Source organism: Lycium ferocissimum, chromosome 10 (assembly GCF_029784015.1).
Source record: "Lycium ferocissimum isolate CSIRO_LF1 chromosome 10, AGI_CSIRO_Lferr_CH_V1, whole genome shotgun sequence".
NCBI classification, from domain to species: domain Eukaryota; kingdom Viridiplantae; phylum Streptophyta; class Magnoliopsida; order Solanales; family Solanaceae; genus Lycium; species Lycium ferocissimum.
In genome coordinates, this window is record NC_081351.1 from 18,784,229 (window position 1) to 18,804,986 (window position 20,758).

Here is a 20,758-nt window from a genome sequence, read left to right on the forward strand (position 1 = left end):
TTTAAAATGGAAACAAAAGATTCAAGAACCAGTATAAAGATTTGAACTTTGGAGCAGAATAAAAAATGGAAAGGCTGAGAAATAAAAGGGGAAATTTGAGAGATCTATTAAGAGGCAAAACAAAATGAAAATGTGGAAAAATAATAGGCTTTAGGGTCTAAAAAATGTAGCATGGATAATCAAGAACTCAAGATGCTAAAATATGAATGTTCCTTCTGATTTTCAGTACAGTTTCATCTCTGTAAAAATAGAAATGAAAAAAAAAAAAAGTTGATATAATAGACTTTCTGTTTATTTTTATTTTTATGTTTGAATTCCTTTTGTTTTATTGAGGTATAGTGAAGAAAACATCAAATTGGGGGGAAGTGAAGAAAGGAAATGGAATACTATAATTTACCAAAAAAATGAATTTAACTAATACAGGTAAATATTTATAACTTGTTTGGCTAAGATTTCAAAAAAAAAAATTATTTTAAAAAATACTTTTTGAAAAGGTATTTTAAAAAGTAATTGTTTGTGTGAGACTAATCAATTTAAGAAGCATTCTTTTCGATATTAAATCATATTTTCTGTTTTGTTAATATTTCAAAAAATACTTTTGGAAAGAAATTATTTTTTTTAGCTGGTAAAAGATAAATTTTACTAATATTTAAAATTATTTATTTTTTCTCTAAAAATTTGACCAAACACTTCAGTTTTTTAAATAAATACTTTTGACTTCTCAGGTGAATAATTAAGTGGTTGTATTGGATAATTAATGGAATTTAGGAGTTTTAAGCATGATTACATGCGTTGGGCGGCAGGTATAATTGTTTAATTTTTTAATAAGTTCAAGTCATGGGGGTGTGATCTACCAACTACTTGTTGTTCTTATCAAATTCTAATTATTTTATTATAAATTTTTTGAGTGTCGTGAAGGAAGGCAGAAGATTGAGATGAACTTTTGGGGAACGAGTATTTTATATTCATCCTGGTGATTAGGGGTGTAAAGAAAATAGATAAATCGCATCAAATTTATAGTCCGAATTAAATTAAGAAAAATATTCTATTAGTTATTTGGCATTGAAAAAATAATTCGAACATAATTGATTTAGTTTGGTTTTACCTAAAAAAGTAAAATCGAACCAAATCACTCAACATTACATGTATACAATAATAAGAACACACCCAGTGAAATTCAACACAATGGTGTCTGGAAAGGGCAGAGTGTATGTAGACCTTACCCTTATCTTGAGAGGTAGAGAGGTTGTTTCGGTAGACCATCGGCACAAGAACAAGCAATGCAAAGCAGTATAAAAAAGCATGGCAAAATACTATAGAAAGCATGATAAAGCTTATTGGAAAAAAAAAAAAAAAGGAGTTGTACTGCTCCACCAGTCTCCTTATAAGATGAATGGCTTTGGTAGTCGAGCACCCCGATATGAATCCAAACGATTCTCGGAAATAGATACGTCTCTTCTCACCCTCATCTCCAGCAACTTTTCCCAAACTTTCATAGTGTGGCTTACATGTATACAATTTTTAAAAATATTTTACAATAAAAATATTTATTATAATGTAATTTATAAATATTTCTTAAACTTTTTTATAGTTTTGATCTTTTAATTTATTATTTCATGGTCAAATAAATCTTATAGCATATAGATTTTAATAACTCAAATAAAGTCCAGACCAAATCAATACTACTACAACAAAAGATCCATTTTTTGTAGTTTGAATAAACTTGTCATTCATAATCACATGGAAATCCATTTACCCTGTCAAATTATTTTGGGTCTTTCTTTACAGAAATATTTTTCTACTGCCATGTCAAAAAAGGAAAAACTTAAACCAGATTGGCTATTTCAGGCCTTATACCAAAGAGTAAATTGGAGTGATTGCATTAGTTCCTTCAAAATTTGGCTTTAAAAATATTAAATTCATGCGAGCACGCTAGGGTCACTTGACTCACCTCTTATGCGATTTCAACATTTTTTGTTGTTGAATATTTTAGTATAATGTCATTATTCATCTCATATTTTATGCTATTTTCGTAAGAAACGTCTTAATTAGATATTTGTATCTTACTACAACTAAAGAAATATTTGAAATATAAGTTATATGTGTTGTATGAAGACTTTACTCGAAAAAAAACTCTGAAACCCCGAAAAAATCAAAAATTCGAGAATATTCGAGGTTGAAAAAACAGACTTTTATTGGTTCTTGATTTAATTTATAGAGTTAGAAACCCACCACAATTGATTAATTTGATATTTGAAAAATTCGAACCAACCGACCTATATACACCCCTACTAGTGATACTCAAGGTCCTATTCTAGTCTCTAATCAACCTGTAGGTTCATAGAATCATTTATTATGGACCAAATTTATGAAAATTATCTTAGGCAAAAATAGATTAGGATTTATTTTTAGTACTTGTAAGAGAGGCATGTACGTACCATCCTCTTTTACATAATTAATGTGATAGATGTAACGTTATTGTATTGGCCATTGTAATGAACATGTACAGTAGTATTAAAAGAGCTATTAGCCTGTTTGGCCATGGAAATGGTGAAATTTGAAATAATAATTTTTGTTACTAAAGTGAAAAATGATATTTGAAAATTGGGGTTGCGCTTGGTCATGAATACAAAATTGAAGTTGTTTTTTTTTTTTTTTTTTGTGAGTAATTTGGAGCAAAAAAGTGAAAACAACTTTTTGATGTTTTTCAAATTCTGAAATATTATGATCAAATATGATTTTCGGAATTCAACTCCGGTAAAGAGTAAAAAATATCCATGGTCAAACGGCCACTAGTTAAGCTTCATTTGTTTCCTGATTTTAGTAATTAAGTGCGTTTATTTTTAAGTTTGAATCTTGATCATTAATATCAATCATTAAGTGTGTTTGTTTTTTCTTCTACAACCACTTAATGAGTTTGAATAATATAAATGATAAGATCTATAATAAAGTTTTAGGCATCATTTATTTTTATAAGATTAAGGCGTTTATATACATCCAGATTAAGATACACTATAATATAAATATCTATAAGTCTGAACATTAAAATATTCTATATTAAAATCTGAAAAAACTTTTAGGAAGGAGAACTGTATTTATATTCATCCTAGTGATATTCAAGGTTCTATTCTAGTCTCTATTCAGCTTCTATGTTAATATAATTATTCACTATGAAGCAAATCTTTGAAAATTATTTGTTAGGCAAAAATTAGTTAGGAATTATTGTGGGTACTAGTAAGAGAGAGATGTACGATCCTAGTATCAAGAGAGCTACTTCCGCATAATTTATTTTTCAATCTCAGTCATTAAGTGTATCTTTTTTTTTTTTTTTAGGTCTAAATCTTAATCATTCAAATTCAACTATTAAATGTGCTTGTTTTTTTTTTTTTTTTAATTTCTACCCACTTAATGAGTCTAAATAGATATGAATGATTAAGGTTTAAATAAACAAGGTCTTAGGCCTCATTTGTTTTTTTAGTAAAATTAAGACGTCTGAATCTGAATATACATATGAATGTTTAGGTGTACATTAAAATTTAGATGTCTAAATCTGAATATTAAGATATTTCACAATCATCACTATATATTGTCAACCACTGCTATGAGTAGCACCACCATCTATCATCCACCACAATCCACTACCATCAATCTATCACCATCAACCACCATTGTTAACCACTACTGTCAGTCATATCACTATCGTTAGCTACTAAGTATCCACAACAACCACCATCAAGCAACACTACCACCAACCACCACCCTCAATCGACATCCACAACCACCGCCAATAGTCGTATCTGTCAGCAACTACCATATAATTTTTAAAGATTTTGTTGATATAGTACTCCGTCCATCCCAATTTAAGTGTTTTAGTTTGACTAGCTACAAAGTTTAAGGAATAAAAAGAGACTTTTGAATCTTGTAGTCCTAAATTATAGATGCGTGTAATGTACTAGATGTCATTTTAATCTTGTAGTTTTAAACTTGTCATGTAGGATGTTTAAATTGTCGACTTACTAAATACAAAAAGATGCACTATTTTTGGGACAGATCAAAAAGAAAAGTAAGACACTTAAATTGAAACATAAGAAGTATTAGATTAGTTAATATTTGTATGAATTATGTACTTATTAATTTTTAAATAAAGATAAATTCGTATGATTAGGAAAAAAAATAGTTATGGTTATTTAGTATTTAGATCTCAATACAACATCTTAATAAAATATTCAAATTTATAATATGATTCAGACGTCTTAATATTTAGATGTGTATTTTAATTCAGACGTCTTACTCTCTTAAAAATAATTGCGGCCTCAGTAGTGTCATAAATGCATCTAATGCTCATTAAGATTGGGAAGATCTTAGAGTGAGGTTTGACAAAAGTAAATGCATATAGAATATTTCAACCACACAAAAGGATTGTAAATCTGTCTCATGGTGTTTCTTCAGTCTCCACCCATTTTTCTTAAAACGGAAAAGGCTTAAATATGCCATCGAACTATCGGAAATGGCTCATTTATGTCACTCATCAATAGTTTGGCTCATTTATGCCATCGAATTATCGAAAATAGTTCATTATGTCACTCATCAATAGTTTGGCTCATTTATGCCATCGCTTGTACCAAAATGACTCATCCATGCCATTTTTCATTAACGTCGGTTTTATAATACCAACTATGACACGTGGCCTCCAATTAGATGTCTACGCCGTTTAATTAAACCAGCCCAATTTTAAATCCCAAATTAATAAAAAATTCGACCCATACACCCTACCCACCCACAACCATAATCTAGTTGGAGACCACGTGTCATATCTAGTATTGTAAAATCGGCGTTAATGAAAATTGGCATGGATGAGTCATGTTGGTAGCAGACAATGACATAAATGAGTCAAACTATTGATGAGTAACATAAATGAGCCATTTCCCGATAGTTCAATGGCATAAATGAGCCAAACTATTAACAAGTGGCATAAATGAGCCATTTCCGATATTTCGATGGCATATTTGAGCATTTTCCGTTAAATAGCTTAATTTGGGATGAATTTGAGATTTTAATGCCTCTACCTACATATATTTGTTCAGAGCTTGAAACATATGCTGAGCACTTTCAGCAACAGAAAATTTTGGCAATTTTCCTAGGGCTGATTGAGTCGTCTATACACTGGCTCAAGTCAAATTTTGATGACTAATCCTTTTCCAATATCAATCAAGCATATGATATGTTCATTAATGAGGAAAGTAAGAAGATTATTGGTAGGGGAACAAGCTCAATTGATGAAGTTACTGATTCAACATCATTATTGAGTAATACCGCGACTATTAGAAGTAAACCAAAATATTTTTACAGCAAACAATCAGTTTAGTGTGAATATTGTCATTTTAAGGGATATACCAAAAATTCTTGTTACAAACTGCATGGTTATCCAATAAATTTCAAATTCAAGGGAGTTTTAGGACATATGGTCAATAGAGTGGTTGAAGCTTAGTCCCAAGAAGTTCAGTATCAGCCATCTCTTGTTGTCCCATCAACAATGTAACTAAATTATGTATAAGCTGAAGTGAACCCTAGAATAGTTTTTCCTTCGTCATTCTTAGTACCATAATCATATTTCTCGTTTACTTGATAAATACCACCGTCGCTATCTATACCTACATGACTATTAGGATCTCCCCAGTAAAGATTTGTTGGTCAGCTCCTATATACTCCCAGTGTTTCAATTTATGTGAACCCATTTGACTTTGCACGGAGTTTAAGAAAGTAGATAAGACTTTAAACTTGTGGTGTTAAATGAGTCACAAAATATATGTGTGGCCATAAATCATTGCATAAAGGTAAATTATTTCTAAATATAGAAAGAGATCATTCTTTTTTACACGGATTAATAAGAAAATAGGTTCACATAAATTGAAACGGAGGGAGTATATATTATCCCTTGAACCAAAGTGTCCATATCCTCCTAAAATTTAGCTTTAGCTTCTGCATCTATTCCTATTTGTGAAGTATACAAGCATCAATTACATCGATTCTCATTTTTTCTCAAACAAGACTTAATGTAATAATCCTAACTCCAACTTGATTTACATCTCCAACATTATCCTCAAGTCTTGATGCTACAATAATTTTCACTCTTTTATATTTTATCAATCCCACAATATCATAATCTATAACTCGTTTGCCTATCTCTCTAGTCTTTTGCCATATCTATTAAGTTTCCCGTAAGCATACAATTATAACGTTCTCCTCCTTTTTAAACTATCCACCATTAAAGTCATCGACTTTTCTGTCAAATTAAAGTGCCTATATCTCAGCTATCTACAATGGCAGATTCAGAATTTTCACTCGGGAGGTTCGAAAAAAAAATAACAAAAGCTAAATATAATGTTATCAGTGGGAATTGAACCTAGGACACATGACAATTTTGAATACCCTAAACCACTAGAGTTAACCTTTTGCATTTATTCAGAGTATTTAAAAGTTAATATATATACATAAATACAGAAAATTTACCCTATATATACGGTGTAATTTTTTCCGAGGATGCTTGGGTGAACACCCTCGGCATGCTATAAATCCGCCCCTAGCTACCTACATGAATCTACTCTCTTGGACCCTTTTTTTTTTTAACCTTCATCCATCCACGATGCGGGAACCTTTCTTCTTTTACACCACATTCGGGCAATGTGACAAAACTAGCATATTTGGCCATATCCGTCCATGGTGTTGGGACCCTTTCATATTTGCACCAAATCAGATGCTGATGTGACAGAACACTTCTTTACTCAGACACGTACGTCCATGACGAAAGAAACAATGCTCATACTCCCTCACAACGATGTGACAGAGCCCTTTGCTTATTTTTCACCGATCACACATGCGGTTGGATGTAAAGCGTGTCTCGGTTAACACGTTGCAATGATATTTTTATTACGAAGATTTATCATGAATTGACAAATTTTATGTTGATTGTCAACCTATCACAATCTTTCTTTTTTATCCGCGTTTAAAATCGACAATGTAAATAAGGTCACACAAATAAAGTTATGTATAATCAAATTCATTAAAAAAAAAAAAAAGGTCAATCTTTTCAAAGAGAGATCTACAAACCTAAATTGGGTAAAAGTAACTTTTCTGAGCAATCCAAAGATATGTATTTGTTTTTCAAAAGACATGTATTTTCAAACTTCTAATAGGATAGTTGAGTCTCAATATTTCGCAATATATTTGAAAAGTTAAAAGAATCAGTTTTACCTCAAATCAATAAGGAATTCATTATAATTTCAGACGGATTTGAACAGCTACGTCTGCAAAATGCCAATATCATGCACAGTGACGGAGCCAGTATTTTCACTAAGGGGCTTCAAAATATAAAAAAATAAATATACGAAGAAGCCAAAGGGGTTTCAACATCTACTATATATACATAAAAAATAATTTTAATCATATATAAATAGTATTTTTTCCGCCGAAACCCCCTCGGCCCTATGTGGCTCCGCCCCAGAGTTCATGCAGCTACTTTAAATCCCGTATGCTGCTTTCTATTAAATCACCAAGGCATGGAGAATACAACATATGATCAAAGAAAATAGCACATAAGTTGGTAAAGTCGGCCTCTTTTTATTTAGTTAATATAGAAACTCGAAATAGAGCTGTTAACAGTAATCAAGTACAATGAAAAATAAGAGTCCGTTGCGTTTTGTACCCCTAACGTATGTCATCTTTTGTGATTGGCACCCTGTTCTATTTTTTTTTATGATTCACACCCTAACCTCTTTATTTTGTTAAAAAATAATGAACACACTCTTTTTTTAAATTTTCCATGAGGGCAATGTTGGAATACAAATATAAACAATAAAAATAAAAAGAGACAATAAAATAGCCTTTGTTATGACAGAGCCCTTGAAAATTCCTAGACGAAAGATTTTTCTTGTCTTCTGTCCTTGATGTTCCATCCATTTGGTTCAGAATCTGGGTATTAATTGGTGAAGCAAACAGCTTCAGTTGATCTTATGCGAATCAGGAAGTAAAGTTATTAATGCACAATCAAGCAACAAATAGAAGATGATAGGAAAGCCATATTTACCTTCTATCGTAAGAGATAGTTCAGAACTAACCTTGTTTAGTTTCATCACCATAGTTAAAAGCAGTGATATGTGAGGTCTCAGGAGCAACAAGAAAATAAAGTCTTTGATGTTAGTTCAAGAAGCTTCAACAAAGACAAACTAATTTCACGTTTTGAACACTCTTGTGTAAATCCATTATGGTAGTTAACATGGAAAATTTACTACCTTGGTCGACTTCAACAGAACCAGATTCAGATTCACCTAGAATACTATTGGGAGAAGTATTCAAAACACACTCCAACTTTGGCCAAAATTGCTATAACACCTCCACTTTGCGGGAGTCTATGACCCCCCCCCGGACTATTTTTTTGTGTATTATTGAGGGTATTATTGGGTGACGTGGACAAAAAAGTGAGTCCCTGATATTGGGTATTATTGAGTCCACGTCACCAATAATACCCTCAATAATACACAAAAAAATAGTCCAGGGGGGTCATAGGACTCCCGCAAAGTTGGAGTGTGTTATAGCAATTTCGGCCAAAGTTAGAGTGTGTTTTGAACACTTTTCCCAATACTATTACAGCCTGCGACAAATTTGCACGAGAAAGTTGCAGATGTAAACCAAGTTGGGGTGAATATACCAAGGCTGTTTTTTCCTGGCTTAAAATGTCAATTTTCTTATAGGTATAACTTAATTATAAGCAATCAATTTTCTCTCACACACAAATGCCAGTATGAACTATGACGCTGGATCTCACAGATTTTGCAGTGCAAATTTTAGCACACTGGTTCAGAGTACTAACCAGCTTTTTTTCATTACCCAAATTTCATTATTTTTTGTTGATCTCTTTGTTGTTTCAGTTTTTTTTCATATTCCACTATTGCCCTCATGAAAATATTAAAAAAAGAGTGGTTTCATTATTTTGCAAGAAAATAAAGAGGTTAGGAGGCAAATCATAAAAAATAATACGACAGGGTGCAAATCATAAAAGAGGACATACGTTGGGGGTGCAAAACGCAACGGACTCTCCAATCCCATGATGTTCTCACAAAAAAGGTATGCTTTTAAGTTTTATAATCAATTAAAATTAAAATATTATTAATTTGAAATTATATATCAATTATTTTTTACAATATTAGTTACAAATATATGATTATTAATTAACATATTTTCAAGAAACAATGTATTATTCAATAACTAATTTAATATCATTTATAAAGGCACATATTTTTTAAATATTAATTTTAAATTTTTTATAATTAAATTTTATTTTTAAATTAAACTAACTGTGTAATTATACTTGTACAACCAAACAAAGACGCTTGTAATTACATTGTAATTACATTTTGACAAACAAACAGGTCGTTGTAATTACAATACTGTGTAATTACTAGGCTATGTAATTACTAGGGTAGTAATTACTCCAATTCCAATTACCAGGTGGCTTTCCAAACAGGCTCTATGTGAAGTTAGCAATGCATAGTGTTGATACGAGCCCTTTATTTCTATTTATTTTTTTCTCTTTGTAAGGTTGGTTTTGGAGAGAGGGCCACCAGAAATCAGACTATAGAGTAATGACCAGTGTTTTCATTGACAATTAAATCGTCTAACATAATCCAAATTGAGTCAACCTTGGACTGAGTTGTGTATGCAAAAAAATTGTATAACAAAAGTTGAGAATTTTGAAATCAGAATAATTTAAATAAGCTTCTTCTTTTCAAAGAAAGTCTTCAAGTGCCACAGCTGCAAACCTGCCACAGACAAGCATACAAGAATTGATAGGCCAGTCATCCAAGCCAATTTAGAGCTGGTATCTCTGTTCAGATCCTGCATTTCTTCTTCCCTGCAACATGTGAACGTATCGACTCATTTATCATTCATGTAAGATTCATGAGCTTTGGATAAATAACAATAGGTAAGATTAACACACCTTTCTCGGAGATAAAACATCTCATCATGGACGCCTTGAACAATCTCGAGCATATGCTTTAGTTCTAATTCCATTGCCTAGTAAGAGCAGAGATGAAAAATCAGTACATATGTCTAATTCAACTTCACAACATGCAATCATCAAGAACTACGTATAACAAGGTTTTGGAAAGTGACTAATTATAATTCTTCCAGCAATTTTTGGATAATAGAGGATTAACTTAAAGAAAGGCAAGAATACCGACAAAACCAGATTTAAGAGATGATCACATGTTCTACTTCAATTGAGTTTTCATTTCTATTAGCCAAGGGCAAGGTGAATGGAGCGAAGTTCTCAACATAATCAAATCTTTAAAAGGTTGAACAAAGCAATGGGGGGATGCTTTAAGAGTTTTACTGAATGATGGCACTTCACATGAAATGCATAGACAGCCTAGAAATAAACTCTATGTGGTATTGCAAACTAAAACAAGAAATGGATTTCAGAACCCCTAGTTTGAAGAACTACAGATTTTTTTAGCCATTCCACCATCCAGCAAATAAAAGCTCACAATCAAGGAGTAACTTATTGGCCAGGGGTGTGGCCTACTAGTCAATGAAGTGGGTTGAGAATCATGAGCTCTCAGGTTCAAATTCCAGCGGAGGCACAACACTAGGTGATTTCTTCCCATATGTCCAAACCTTGGGGGACAGAATTACCCGGTACCTGTGCTGGTGGAAGGTAGCAGGTACACCGTTGAATTAGTCGAGGTGCGCAGAGGCGGGTCTACACACCATGGTTATTCAAAAAAAAAAAAAAAAAAAAAACACACATGAACCATGAAAATCTAAGCTAAAATATATAGTCCTACTATGCATCATAAAATAGTTAGATGACTAGTAACAAGCAAAGGATAGCTCAGCGAAAAGGGCCCTCCATATTCAACGAGGAGGCTGGAGCTTGATTAAGCAAGAGTAGAGTGGAAAAAGGCAGCTGCTGGCTCTTAAGCGGGGTGATTGGAGGGACAGAGTTTGCCATATGAACCCTAAAAAGAAAACTATAGACCTAGTTGCTAAGTCAATTTGAGAAACACGAATGTTCTTTTTTTTCCCTTCTATTTGCTGTTAATGAGTTTTTTTTTTTTTTTTTTCCTTTAAAGAAAGCTTAGTCTTAATCAACGGAAGAGTTGCTTGATGAAAACATTTATGTTGTTGCTTAATGAAAGGTCGATGACAAAGTTGTAAATTGTAGCTATTTTCCTACAATATTTTACCCTGTGCACTAAATACAAAAGTAAGGACCACATAACCCCTTAAAGATGCCAAATATTTAACTCTTTTAGACAATCCACCTATGTTATACACCACATTACAAATGCAATACCATTTTTTTATTGTGAAAAATTACTAATTCTAGGTTTCTCCTGATATGTATTCTAAAAACTTGAAGAGCACTAACTACAAGAATAAGTGAAATACCAAGGATTTTACTTTGTAAATTTAAAGATAAACCATTGTAAATTTTCCAAGAACAAAAAATTACTTTGGTTTTTGAAGTGTACGCTTTGCGTATGGAGATGAACTAAATTAAGCAACAACCAATACACAATGATGTCTTGAACTTTAATTGAGCTTATTAAGAAATTAGGAGAGACGACGTGGTTTTTTCTTAATAAGGTAAAAGAGGTGACATGATCTTATCTAAGTACGTCTCTTTTGGTGAAAGAATATAAACAAAAACTATCGGTCACTAATTATCTATCAGGCGATGATCTCTTTGTTTTTAACTCATTTCCTCTTTCCTGTGCAACAAGTTCTATTATTAAGTAATAAGCCTTTGGTCAATCACATTCTCTATAGCTAAGTTGCACAGTTCTGTCGAGTATGGTTTAAGCCTAACTTATGTTGGCAGAGAAGAAAATTAGCGACATTCTCATCCAATCATTTGGTTTTCTTCTCCTTTGAAGTCCGGGCTCTCAAAAGGTTGAAAGTAGCCAAGGATCAACTGTGTAAAAAGACGCAATACTGACCGTTTCTCAAATTAAACATCATGCTACTATTAAATAAGCCAAAAATTAAATGTAAACAGAAAAGTTTTTTTGAAACTTGTAATGTAGGACAGAGATTTAGAAGTTTCGCTGAACATTACAGCAACAACAACAACATACCCAGTGAAATCCCACAGTGTGGGGTCTGGGGAGGGTAAAATGTACGCAGACCTTACCTCCATCTCGGAAGATAGAGAGGCTGTTTCCGGAAGACCCTCGGCTCAAGAGAAAACATGATGAGAAAAGGTCAGATAAGCAGGAACAGTTCAAAGCAATACGAAAATGAAACTAACGAAAGCGAAAAAGCCATGATAAAGCAGTATGAGAAAACAGAAACAGTGGCTACCACAGATAAATACGATAATCGTGGTACACGGACTAACATATAGTTGCACGAATCAAAGGACAAGAAAATGAAGATCAAAACCGCGACTACTAGTACTAGTACGATGGGATACTAGCCTTCTACCCTAATCTGAGTCCTCCATAGCCTCCTATCTAGGGTCATGTCCTCGGTAAGCTGGACATTACGAGTTGTAAAATGCATGAGAAGATAGATGCTACTCCTTCCGTCCCACTTTAACTGTCGTTTTAGCTCTTTTCACGCCGATTAAGAAAAATAATAAATACAAGGTATAGTTTACTAAGTTGCCCATATTTAACAAAAACAGATCGGTTTTTTTTTTTTATGACATGGGAACCCGCAGCCGCTACCCTTCGGGTGCGCACAGGGTAAACCCAGCTCCTGTGCAATAGCTCGCAAACCACACAGGAGAGGTAACCCGCACTAGGCAAGCCCAGTGCGACGAGCTCGATCCAGAAGGCAAATCCCTTGTTGTCGTAGGCAGGGGGTTTCAAACTTGAGACCTCCATTATGAAAGTCCCGTGCTCAACCAACTGAGCCACCCTTGCGGGTAAAACAGATCGATTTTTTTATTCTTAAATATTGTGTCATTAAGGGTATAGTTGAAAACCAACGTTAGTCTTGAATTTCTAAAGTGAGAACGTTAGTCTTGAATTTCTAAAGTGAGAATTATTTTGAGACAGTCTTTTTGAGCTAAAGCAACAGTTAAAATGGGACAGAGGGAGTATAAAATAGTCATTAATTTTTTCTTGGAACAAAAAGGAGGCACAACCACATTTCAAGAAAATTAAATTGTACGTGAATAAAGGGGTCAGCGTATGTCAATTTGCCAACATTTGTCTAGACAAAATAGATAGACAGAGCCTGATGACAAATATGAAATTGAGCTATACAGGTATGAAGATTAAAAGAAAAATGAGGGCTTACCTCAACAGAGGCTTTCTTGGCAACATTTGTCCAGTCCTTAGCTGCAACACCTGATTTCCACTCAAAATCAACAGTCAACTTAACCGAAGGCTTGTGATCTGCAGCAGTAAAGCAAGTGTGATAATCTGCAGCTTCCGCAGTCTCAAAAGAAAAATGCCCCTCGTGAACATTTTCAGCGTAGTGATGGGCATGGTCATTCCCATGTTCGGACGTTACCTAAAGCACAAAAATATCATAAGAATCCAGGTAATCAAAGGTATATCAGTGAACAGGAGCGATTTTCAAACTTTGAGTATATGAAACCATCAGAACAAGTTGCCTTAAGACAAATTATAAGATGGATCTGAATACAATGGAACTAAACTAATACAAGATTCATATAGCAGGACCCAACTAATTTCGGGATTGAAGCATAGTTGACTGATTGTTTAAATGATATTAGAAAACATTTCAGTGTCCAAACATTACAAATGCATAAAACAAAAACCAAACAGAATTTAATTAACCACAAAAACAAAAAACAACTTAATTAACCACAAAAACAAAAAACAACTTAATTAACTACAAAAACCAAAAACAAGTTAATTAACTAGGTTCAGATTTTTGCCGTTGACTCCATAGTAAAGGCCAATCGACTTGACAAATATTTGACTAACCATAATTTCCTAATGAAGCTTTAAACAATCTTAGCATATCCCATCAAAAACGCAGGAAAATTCATAGCTTTAACTCTAGACTTCTATCATCCAAGGCTGAAAAACTTGTACTAGTCTCAAAAACAATGGCGGGTTCAAAGTTCAAGATCAAACAAGTTAAAAAATTAGTGTAAACTCGAATATCTAATTTTCTTAAAATTAGATTTTTATATTTAAGAACTACACAAATATACCTACAACCTTTTATAGTCCTATATAATCTTTCATCTAATAATACTATTATCATTCTCTTTGGACGAACGAGCAGGGGGTGGTGTTAAAGTGTCAGCTACAGGTTCAGCCCCCACCCAATAGCATTTGGTTCAAACCCTGTATGTGTATTAAAAATCCATTGAATATGTAAAGATTATTAATTTAAAACCCCAAAAACTTAAAAAGATTAGAATCCAAAATCCATAAGCTTTAAACCCTGGCTCCACCTTTGTAGACGAGCACCATAAAAAAAACTTCGTTTTCCATATTCAAAGCTCAAATTAATTAAGCCAGTTGCTAATTGGAAAACAAAGACAACCCCGTTTGTTCCCTAGCAGATATAAATCTATGGAAATTGCAAATAAATAAATAAAGTTTACCCTGACAGTGACTTTGTGGGTATCAGGCAAAGGATGACCATCAGTTGGGTTGACAATATGATACTTTCCAACAGTCATTGAATGGCCTTTGATTTCGTCAGTTATACATTTTGTATGACTCGAGATTCCAGTTCAATCGCAGAGATTGAATTCGGGTCACAAAAATGACTTCCTTAATGAAAGTAGGTAAAACAAGTCCCACAAGTGTCATTCTACGTTGATTGTCTCCTATCACTACCACCACCCACCCACCCCTACCCCCCTCCCATCAACCCACCCTACCCCCTATCACCCCCACCCCCACTCCCAACCCTTACACTCACAGTATTTGTTTAGATTATATACAAATACTTATAAGATAATATTTTTTATTTACGTACGGAACACAAGAAAATAAATAAGAAACACACTTGTTTTTCAAGAAAACACATTCCATGGTTTAACATTTTCCTTCATACCGAACACACCCATAAAGAAGCTCCAATTAAGTAAAACCAGTTGCTAACTAGCAAAATTAACATAAACCCATTTATTTACTAGCTAATATAAATCTATAAAAATTGCAAAAAAAAAAAAAAAGGTTACCCTGACAGTGACTTTGTGGGTATCAGGCAAAGGGTGACCATCATTTGGGTTAATGATATGATACTTTCCAACAGTCATTGCATGGCCTTTGATTTCTTCAGCTATACATTTTGTATGACCTGATTCTAGTTCAAACCTTAAAGATTGAATTTGGGTAACAAAAAGTATCAAGATTAGAACAAGAGATAATGTATTACTTCTCCAAATCATCATTAAAGGACAAAATTTAGAGTAAAAAAATTGCTAGATTTGCAATTTTTGGGTTTGTTTTTAGGGAAGAAGTTGAGTTGAAATCTTTTGAGATGACAAATAGAGAAGACAGGAAGTGATATTGAAAAAAGTCAAAGACTTAAGTTTCTATTTCTGTGATCTATTTGACTATTTCTTTTTTTCTTTTTTTGTGTGTTGAGTCTTTAATTACTTTTTCATGTCAATAAGAATTGGTTGGTAATAACATGATGAGACTACTATTGCTTGGTCAAGCTTACCTTATTTTTTAAAGTATTTTTTGTTAAAGAAACCACCTATTATTGTTTGCTTTTGTTGGTATTTGGATTGGAACGGAGTGAGTATTTATTAAAAAACAAGATATTTAAATTGGGACAGAGGAAGTATTTATTAAAATATTTTTCTAAAAAAAGTGTCTGGGAAGAATAACAATTTGTGCTTAGCTATTACTAGCATATTTGATCAAATCCCTGAAAGGTAAAAACAATATTTATTTTCTTATTTAGGCCAAACTTTTATAGAAAAATAAGTACTCTTAAATAATACTTACAAATATGGTACGCAGAAGCTAAAAAAACATAAGTTTTTTATCAAAATAAGTTTTTTTTTTTTTTTAAAAAAAAAAACGAATCAATTAGATTTTGGTAGTACTTTATTTTTATTAATTTGACACTGAAAATACTTTTTGAAAATATTGAAAATTAATAATAAAAGCACTTCTGAAATGATTTAACAAATATTTTGATTCCGAGAGTAAGAAAAAAGCACAAGCATTATACTCTAATAATTTAAAATTATACATACATATTTTTATGTATTTTAGATTATCGTGTATGCACTTCAATTATTCACTAAGTATCTGCCATTCCTAACAAAATATAGCTATTAAATAATTCTATCAATTACAATTTACGAAATAAAAAGAAACCACCTATTATTGGTTGCTTCCGCTAGTATTGAATATTGTTGCTCAATTCTGACTTGTAATTAGAAAAATAAGGAAATAAGTAGTGAAAGGTAATCATAATATTATGATTATTAATTTGCGATGTACCAAATAAAAGAAAAGCCCTATTATAAACTACTTCAAATAATCCTTGTTAGTATTATTATTAGTTAGAAACTTTCTATTTAGTGGAATCACATATTTAATATAAGGAAAAATGATATAGGGTATCTATTTAAGACTCTTTATTATAAAATATATAGATAGTTTTCATTATTTACAAAACATAACGATATTTTACGAAACATGATAGATTTTCATATTTTTTTCGTTTTCTTTTAGTTTTTTGAAAATTAATTTTGATATCTTTCAAAAATAATATCTTTCAAATTTTTTAAAAATTATAAAAAAAAATTAAAAAAATGTTTTTTTAAAATATTTTTTTATTTTTAAAATTATTATTATAAAAAAAAATTGCTTGAGGCTTAAAAAATTAACTCAAATTTTTGTGTATGAAATGTGTATATGTGAGAGAAATTCTAAGCCTTAAGCTAGATAAAAATTTCATACACAAAAATTTAAGTTAATTTTTTGAGCTTTGAATAAGATTAACATTTCATACACTAAATTTTGAGCGGCCTTTTTAAGTCTTGAGCGAGATATATACATTTCATACACAAAATTTTGAGCGTATTTTTTAAGCCTTAAGCAGAAAAAAAAAATTAATTAATTTTTTTAAAAAGTAAAAAATACTTTTTTAAAAAAATTAATTAAAAAATATTTTTCCTCTTCAAAAAAAGTTTGTATGAAAGATGAAAATTCGTTATGCTGTGTAAATTGAAAGTTTCGTCATTCTCCGTAAATACTTTTCTTACTATGTATTTATATGTCATTCACCTAATAATAATCATTTTTTTGCGCGGATTGCCGTTCTTTTGGGGTGGTCTTTAAATTTTGCCCCTCATATTTGTGATCTTTAAATTTTGCCCTCCATATTGCTGGTCTTTAATTTTTGCCCTTCGCGTTGCAACCCTGAGCTTCGTGCAGAAATCATGAGGTTTTGGGTTCGAACCCCCGCTCAAGCATAAATTTAAAAAAAAAAATCGCAAGGCAAGGTTTGGGTCCGTGTATCTGGGACCCGCATACACGCGTTAGGAATAACCAAAGTTATGCCGACCCCAAGCATCTTACGCTTATGGGCAAACTTGACATAAGTATGTCGGGTCAAGGCATAACTTTGGTTATTCCTTAACAAGCGTATCTTTGGGTCCTAAGATACTTTATAAGCAGACTTTAGTTAAGCGTTAACTAAAAGTCTTTTCCTAGTTATGCCTTATGGAGTTATGGGGCGGACTTTTAGTTGATAACTAAAAGTATGTATAAGCGCATATCTTTTTCCTTAAGATGACTTTGCCTTATAAGGCAAACTTTTAGCTATGCCTTAAGGAAAAGTTCCGTCTTATGGGGCATACTTTTAGTTATGCCTTATGGGGCATACTTTTAGTTAAAGCATAACTAAAAGTTTACCTTGAAAAGTAAAAAAGAAAAAATATATACCTCAAGGCAAAGTTCACTTACCTGACTTTTTGGTTAAACATAACTAAAATTACGGCTGGGGCATAGCGAAATTTAAACTCTGCCTTGCGATTTTTTTTAAAAATTTTGACTGAGTAGGGGTTCGAACTTGGAACCCATGGGTTTTAGCCGAAGGGTAAAATTTAAAGATTACAACTATGAGGGGCAAAATTTAAAGACCATCCCAAAAGAAGGGCAATTCGTTATAATAATTGTACATAAATCTGCTATCAATTAAAGAAGCCCAATTTATGATCTAATAAAGTATTAAATTTATATGGGCTATAGAAATATTTATTTATATAGTATGGAATTATATGTATAGAAACCTATTCTTTTAACTCTTCCAGTTATTATTATTGATGGGTCTTTCTAACTGAAGAGGCACCTCTTTTGAGAGTTGTCTATGAAGTGTTGGTTCGTTCTATTTAATTTGATTGTGGTCCCTATGCCACACACATTACTTTCTTCTCTTCCCATCAAAGAAAGAACTAGGAAACATTAACGTGTGAAGGCTCAGAAGATCATCCAACTTACATATGAAGACTTGACTTACTGCAAAGTCGTCACAATGGATTAAAAGGTTAGTGTTGGTACAATTGTTTTTCGTCGTCTATCAATTTACTTGTGATTCCTGGACTTTGTTTTTCATCATTATTGTCTTAGAGGTCATTTATATATCATTTTAATTTATTATTTTTTTTCCTTTTTTTTTTTTCTCATCTTGGGTTTGTTTAGGCCCCGTCTCTTAACTTTGTTCAATAAAGAAAAGTCTGAACGTATTTACCGGGAAAAAAAAAAGGTTCGAAGGTGTTCTTTTACGTTTTTCTTTTTGCAATTCTTTTTGGTAAATAACGCAAGATGGATCTACATTGTATCTTTGACTTTGAGTTTGAGATGTGGGGACAAGGTATGATTTTTTTTATTTAATAAGTTTGACATTGAGATGGTCTTTTAATCGTGGAGTCCACTTCCAAGGCCTCTATTTTAAATATAAATATAAATATAAAAATAAATAAAAGAAAGGTAAACTATTGATTCAGTATTAATATGAAGAAATCAACTACTACATCATTTAGCAATGGAAGGTTTTACACATCTTCAATTTTCACTTGGAAAATTATTTACATTCCTTCTACTTTTGCTAATAACTACTTCCAGGAAGGGGCAAATGCATAGTTGGAGTTACGAGTTTGGCCAAATTCTATAAGTTTAGCTCAAACTCTGTATACAACAACAACATACCCAGTGTAATCCCACAAGTGGAGTCTGTAAAGGTAATATGTACCCCGAGCTTACCTCTATCTTTGTGGAGCAGAGATGGTTGTTTCCGGAAGACCCTCTGTTGTCTTTAAAAAATCTACAAATATATTAAATTTCAAACCCAATAACTTAAAAGGTCAATGCAGTTAATGATATCCCGAATCCATAGTTCAGATTCTGAATTCACCTCAATTTCCATAATTATTTTTCGGATGTTTGACAAAAAAAGAATATCTATAAATATAATGCCATACTATTCAATGGGTAAAAATAAAATAAAAAAATAAAAAAATGCCATACTATTCAAATGTTTGACAATAATTCTATCAACTGTAAGTGAAAAATAAACAACATGCAATGTGAAATAATAAGTTAATAGTACTCAAGCAAATATTTTTAAAATCGAAAATATAACCTAAATTCAAAATCCAAAAGAATTTTTTTTAACATAATACTCTTATGTCAAATTCTAACGTTACATAAGTAAGTTTCAACGTAACATAAGTAAATACTCCTATAATTCAAAAGAAAGGGAAAATATAAGTCTATAACCTCATTCACAACGAAATTCTACTTTAATAACGTCACTTATTATATGCCAAGTTTGTTAATGACTCATTCTTTATAATATTAAGAGATGTAGTTTCAAAAATTAGAATATTAACACGATTATGCTAAATGAATAAAATTAAAAATTAAAAAAAATATGAGCAATTACATGGAACCACAAGAAGTAAAGGTTGGGAATGAGAAGAAAGGAAATGAAATATAAATTCTATAAAAAGAAAAATATATTTTAAAAATACAAATAATTTAAAAGTAAATATAAAAAAGAAATTAAATAATAGAAATAAAAAATAAATTTGAAACGAAAAGAAATTAAAATAAAATAAAAAAGAAATGAAATAATAGAAATAAAAAATAAATTAAAAAGGAAAAGAAATTAAAAAGAAATAAACTAAAAAGTAACCCTGTAATTACAGGGTGTAATTACACCCAATTCTCAGCCCTCCCCCTCGGAGAATTGGAGAGTGTAATTACACCCTCTCAATTACACTCAATTCCAACCTAACTGTGTAATTAACTGGTCAAACAAACAAGCCAAACTGTGTAATTACACCCAATTCCAATTACCTGGGTGGCTTTCCAAACAGGCCCATAGTGGTCATTTGGTTTAGAAGCAAGTTCTACCGGGATTAGTAATGAAGTGATTATAATACATGGCTTATTAATGCAGTAATTTTTATTATTTGGTGTTTGTTATTTTATACTAAAAAATTACTCCATCCGTTTCAATTTATGTGACATAGTGTAAGGATCATGGTGCTTAAGAAAAAAATGAAGGTTTGAACATGTGCTCTTAAGCATTGCCATAACACTTGTGTCTAAAACTTCTGAAACCTATGTCCTTAAACATGTCATTATATTTGTGCGAGTTTTCAGTACCATCAGATACTAGTCGAGGTGTGTTTTGATAAATAATGGGTGAAAGTGCAGGTAGGAAACGGAAACACTTGATAGTTTAGGTGTGTTTTGATAAATAGTTGGTGATAATTTAGATA

General features: G+C 31.9%; 1 protein-coding gene across 1 annotated transcript; it reads right to left on the reverse strand.

Annotated features, from left to right (window-relative positions):
* Positions 1-9,631: 9,631 nt before the first annotated feature.
* LOC132035155 (transmembrane emp24 domain-containing protein p24delta9-like) lies at positions 9,632-15,530 on the reverse strand. The gene is made up of 4 exons (XM_059425448.1): positions 15,185-15,530; positions 13,312-13,527; positions 9,995-10,071; positions 9,632-9,907 (listed from the first exon to the last, which is right to left on the reverse strand). Exons 1-4 carry the CDS (start codon positions 15,395-15,397, stop codon positions 9,763-9,765), a joined length of 651 nt encoding a protein of 216 aa, XP_059281431.1. The 5' UTR covers positions 15,398-15,530; the 3' UTR covers positions 9,632-9,762.
* Between the last annotated feature and the right edge of the window lie 5,228 nt (positions 15,531-20,758).

Excerpts from the sequence above, each read along its gene's own strand:
- LOC132035155 (XM_059425448.1), bottom strand. The coding sequence starts at position 15,397 with ATGATGATTTGGAGAAGTAATACATTATCTCTTGTTCTAATCTTGATA. Across the intron at positions 10,072-13,311 it reads CCAAGAAAGCCTCTGTTGAG|GCAATGGAATTAGAACTAAA; the intron begins GTAAGCCCTCAT and ends TGCTCTTACTAG. Across the intron at positions 9,908-9,994 it reads ATGTTTTATCTCCGAGAAAG|GGAAGAAGAAATGCAGGATC; the intron begins GTGTGTTAATCT and ends CACATGTTGCAG.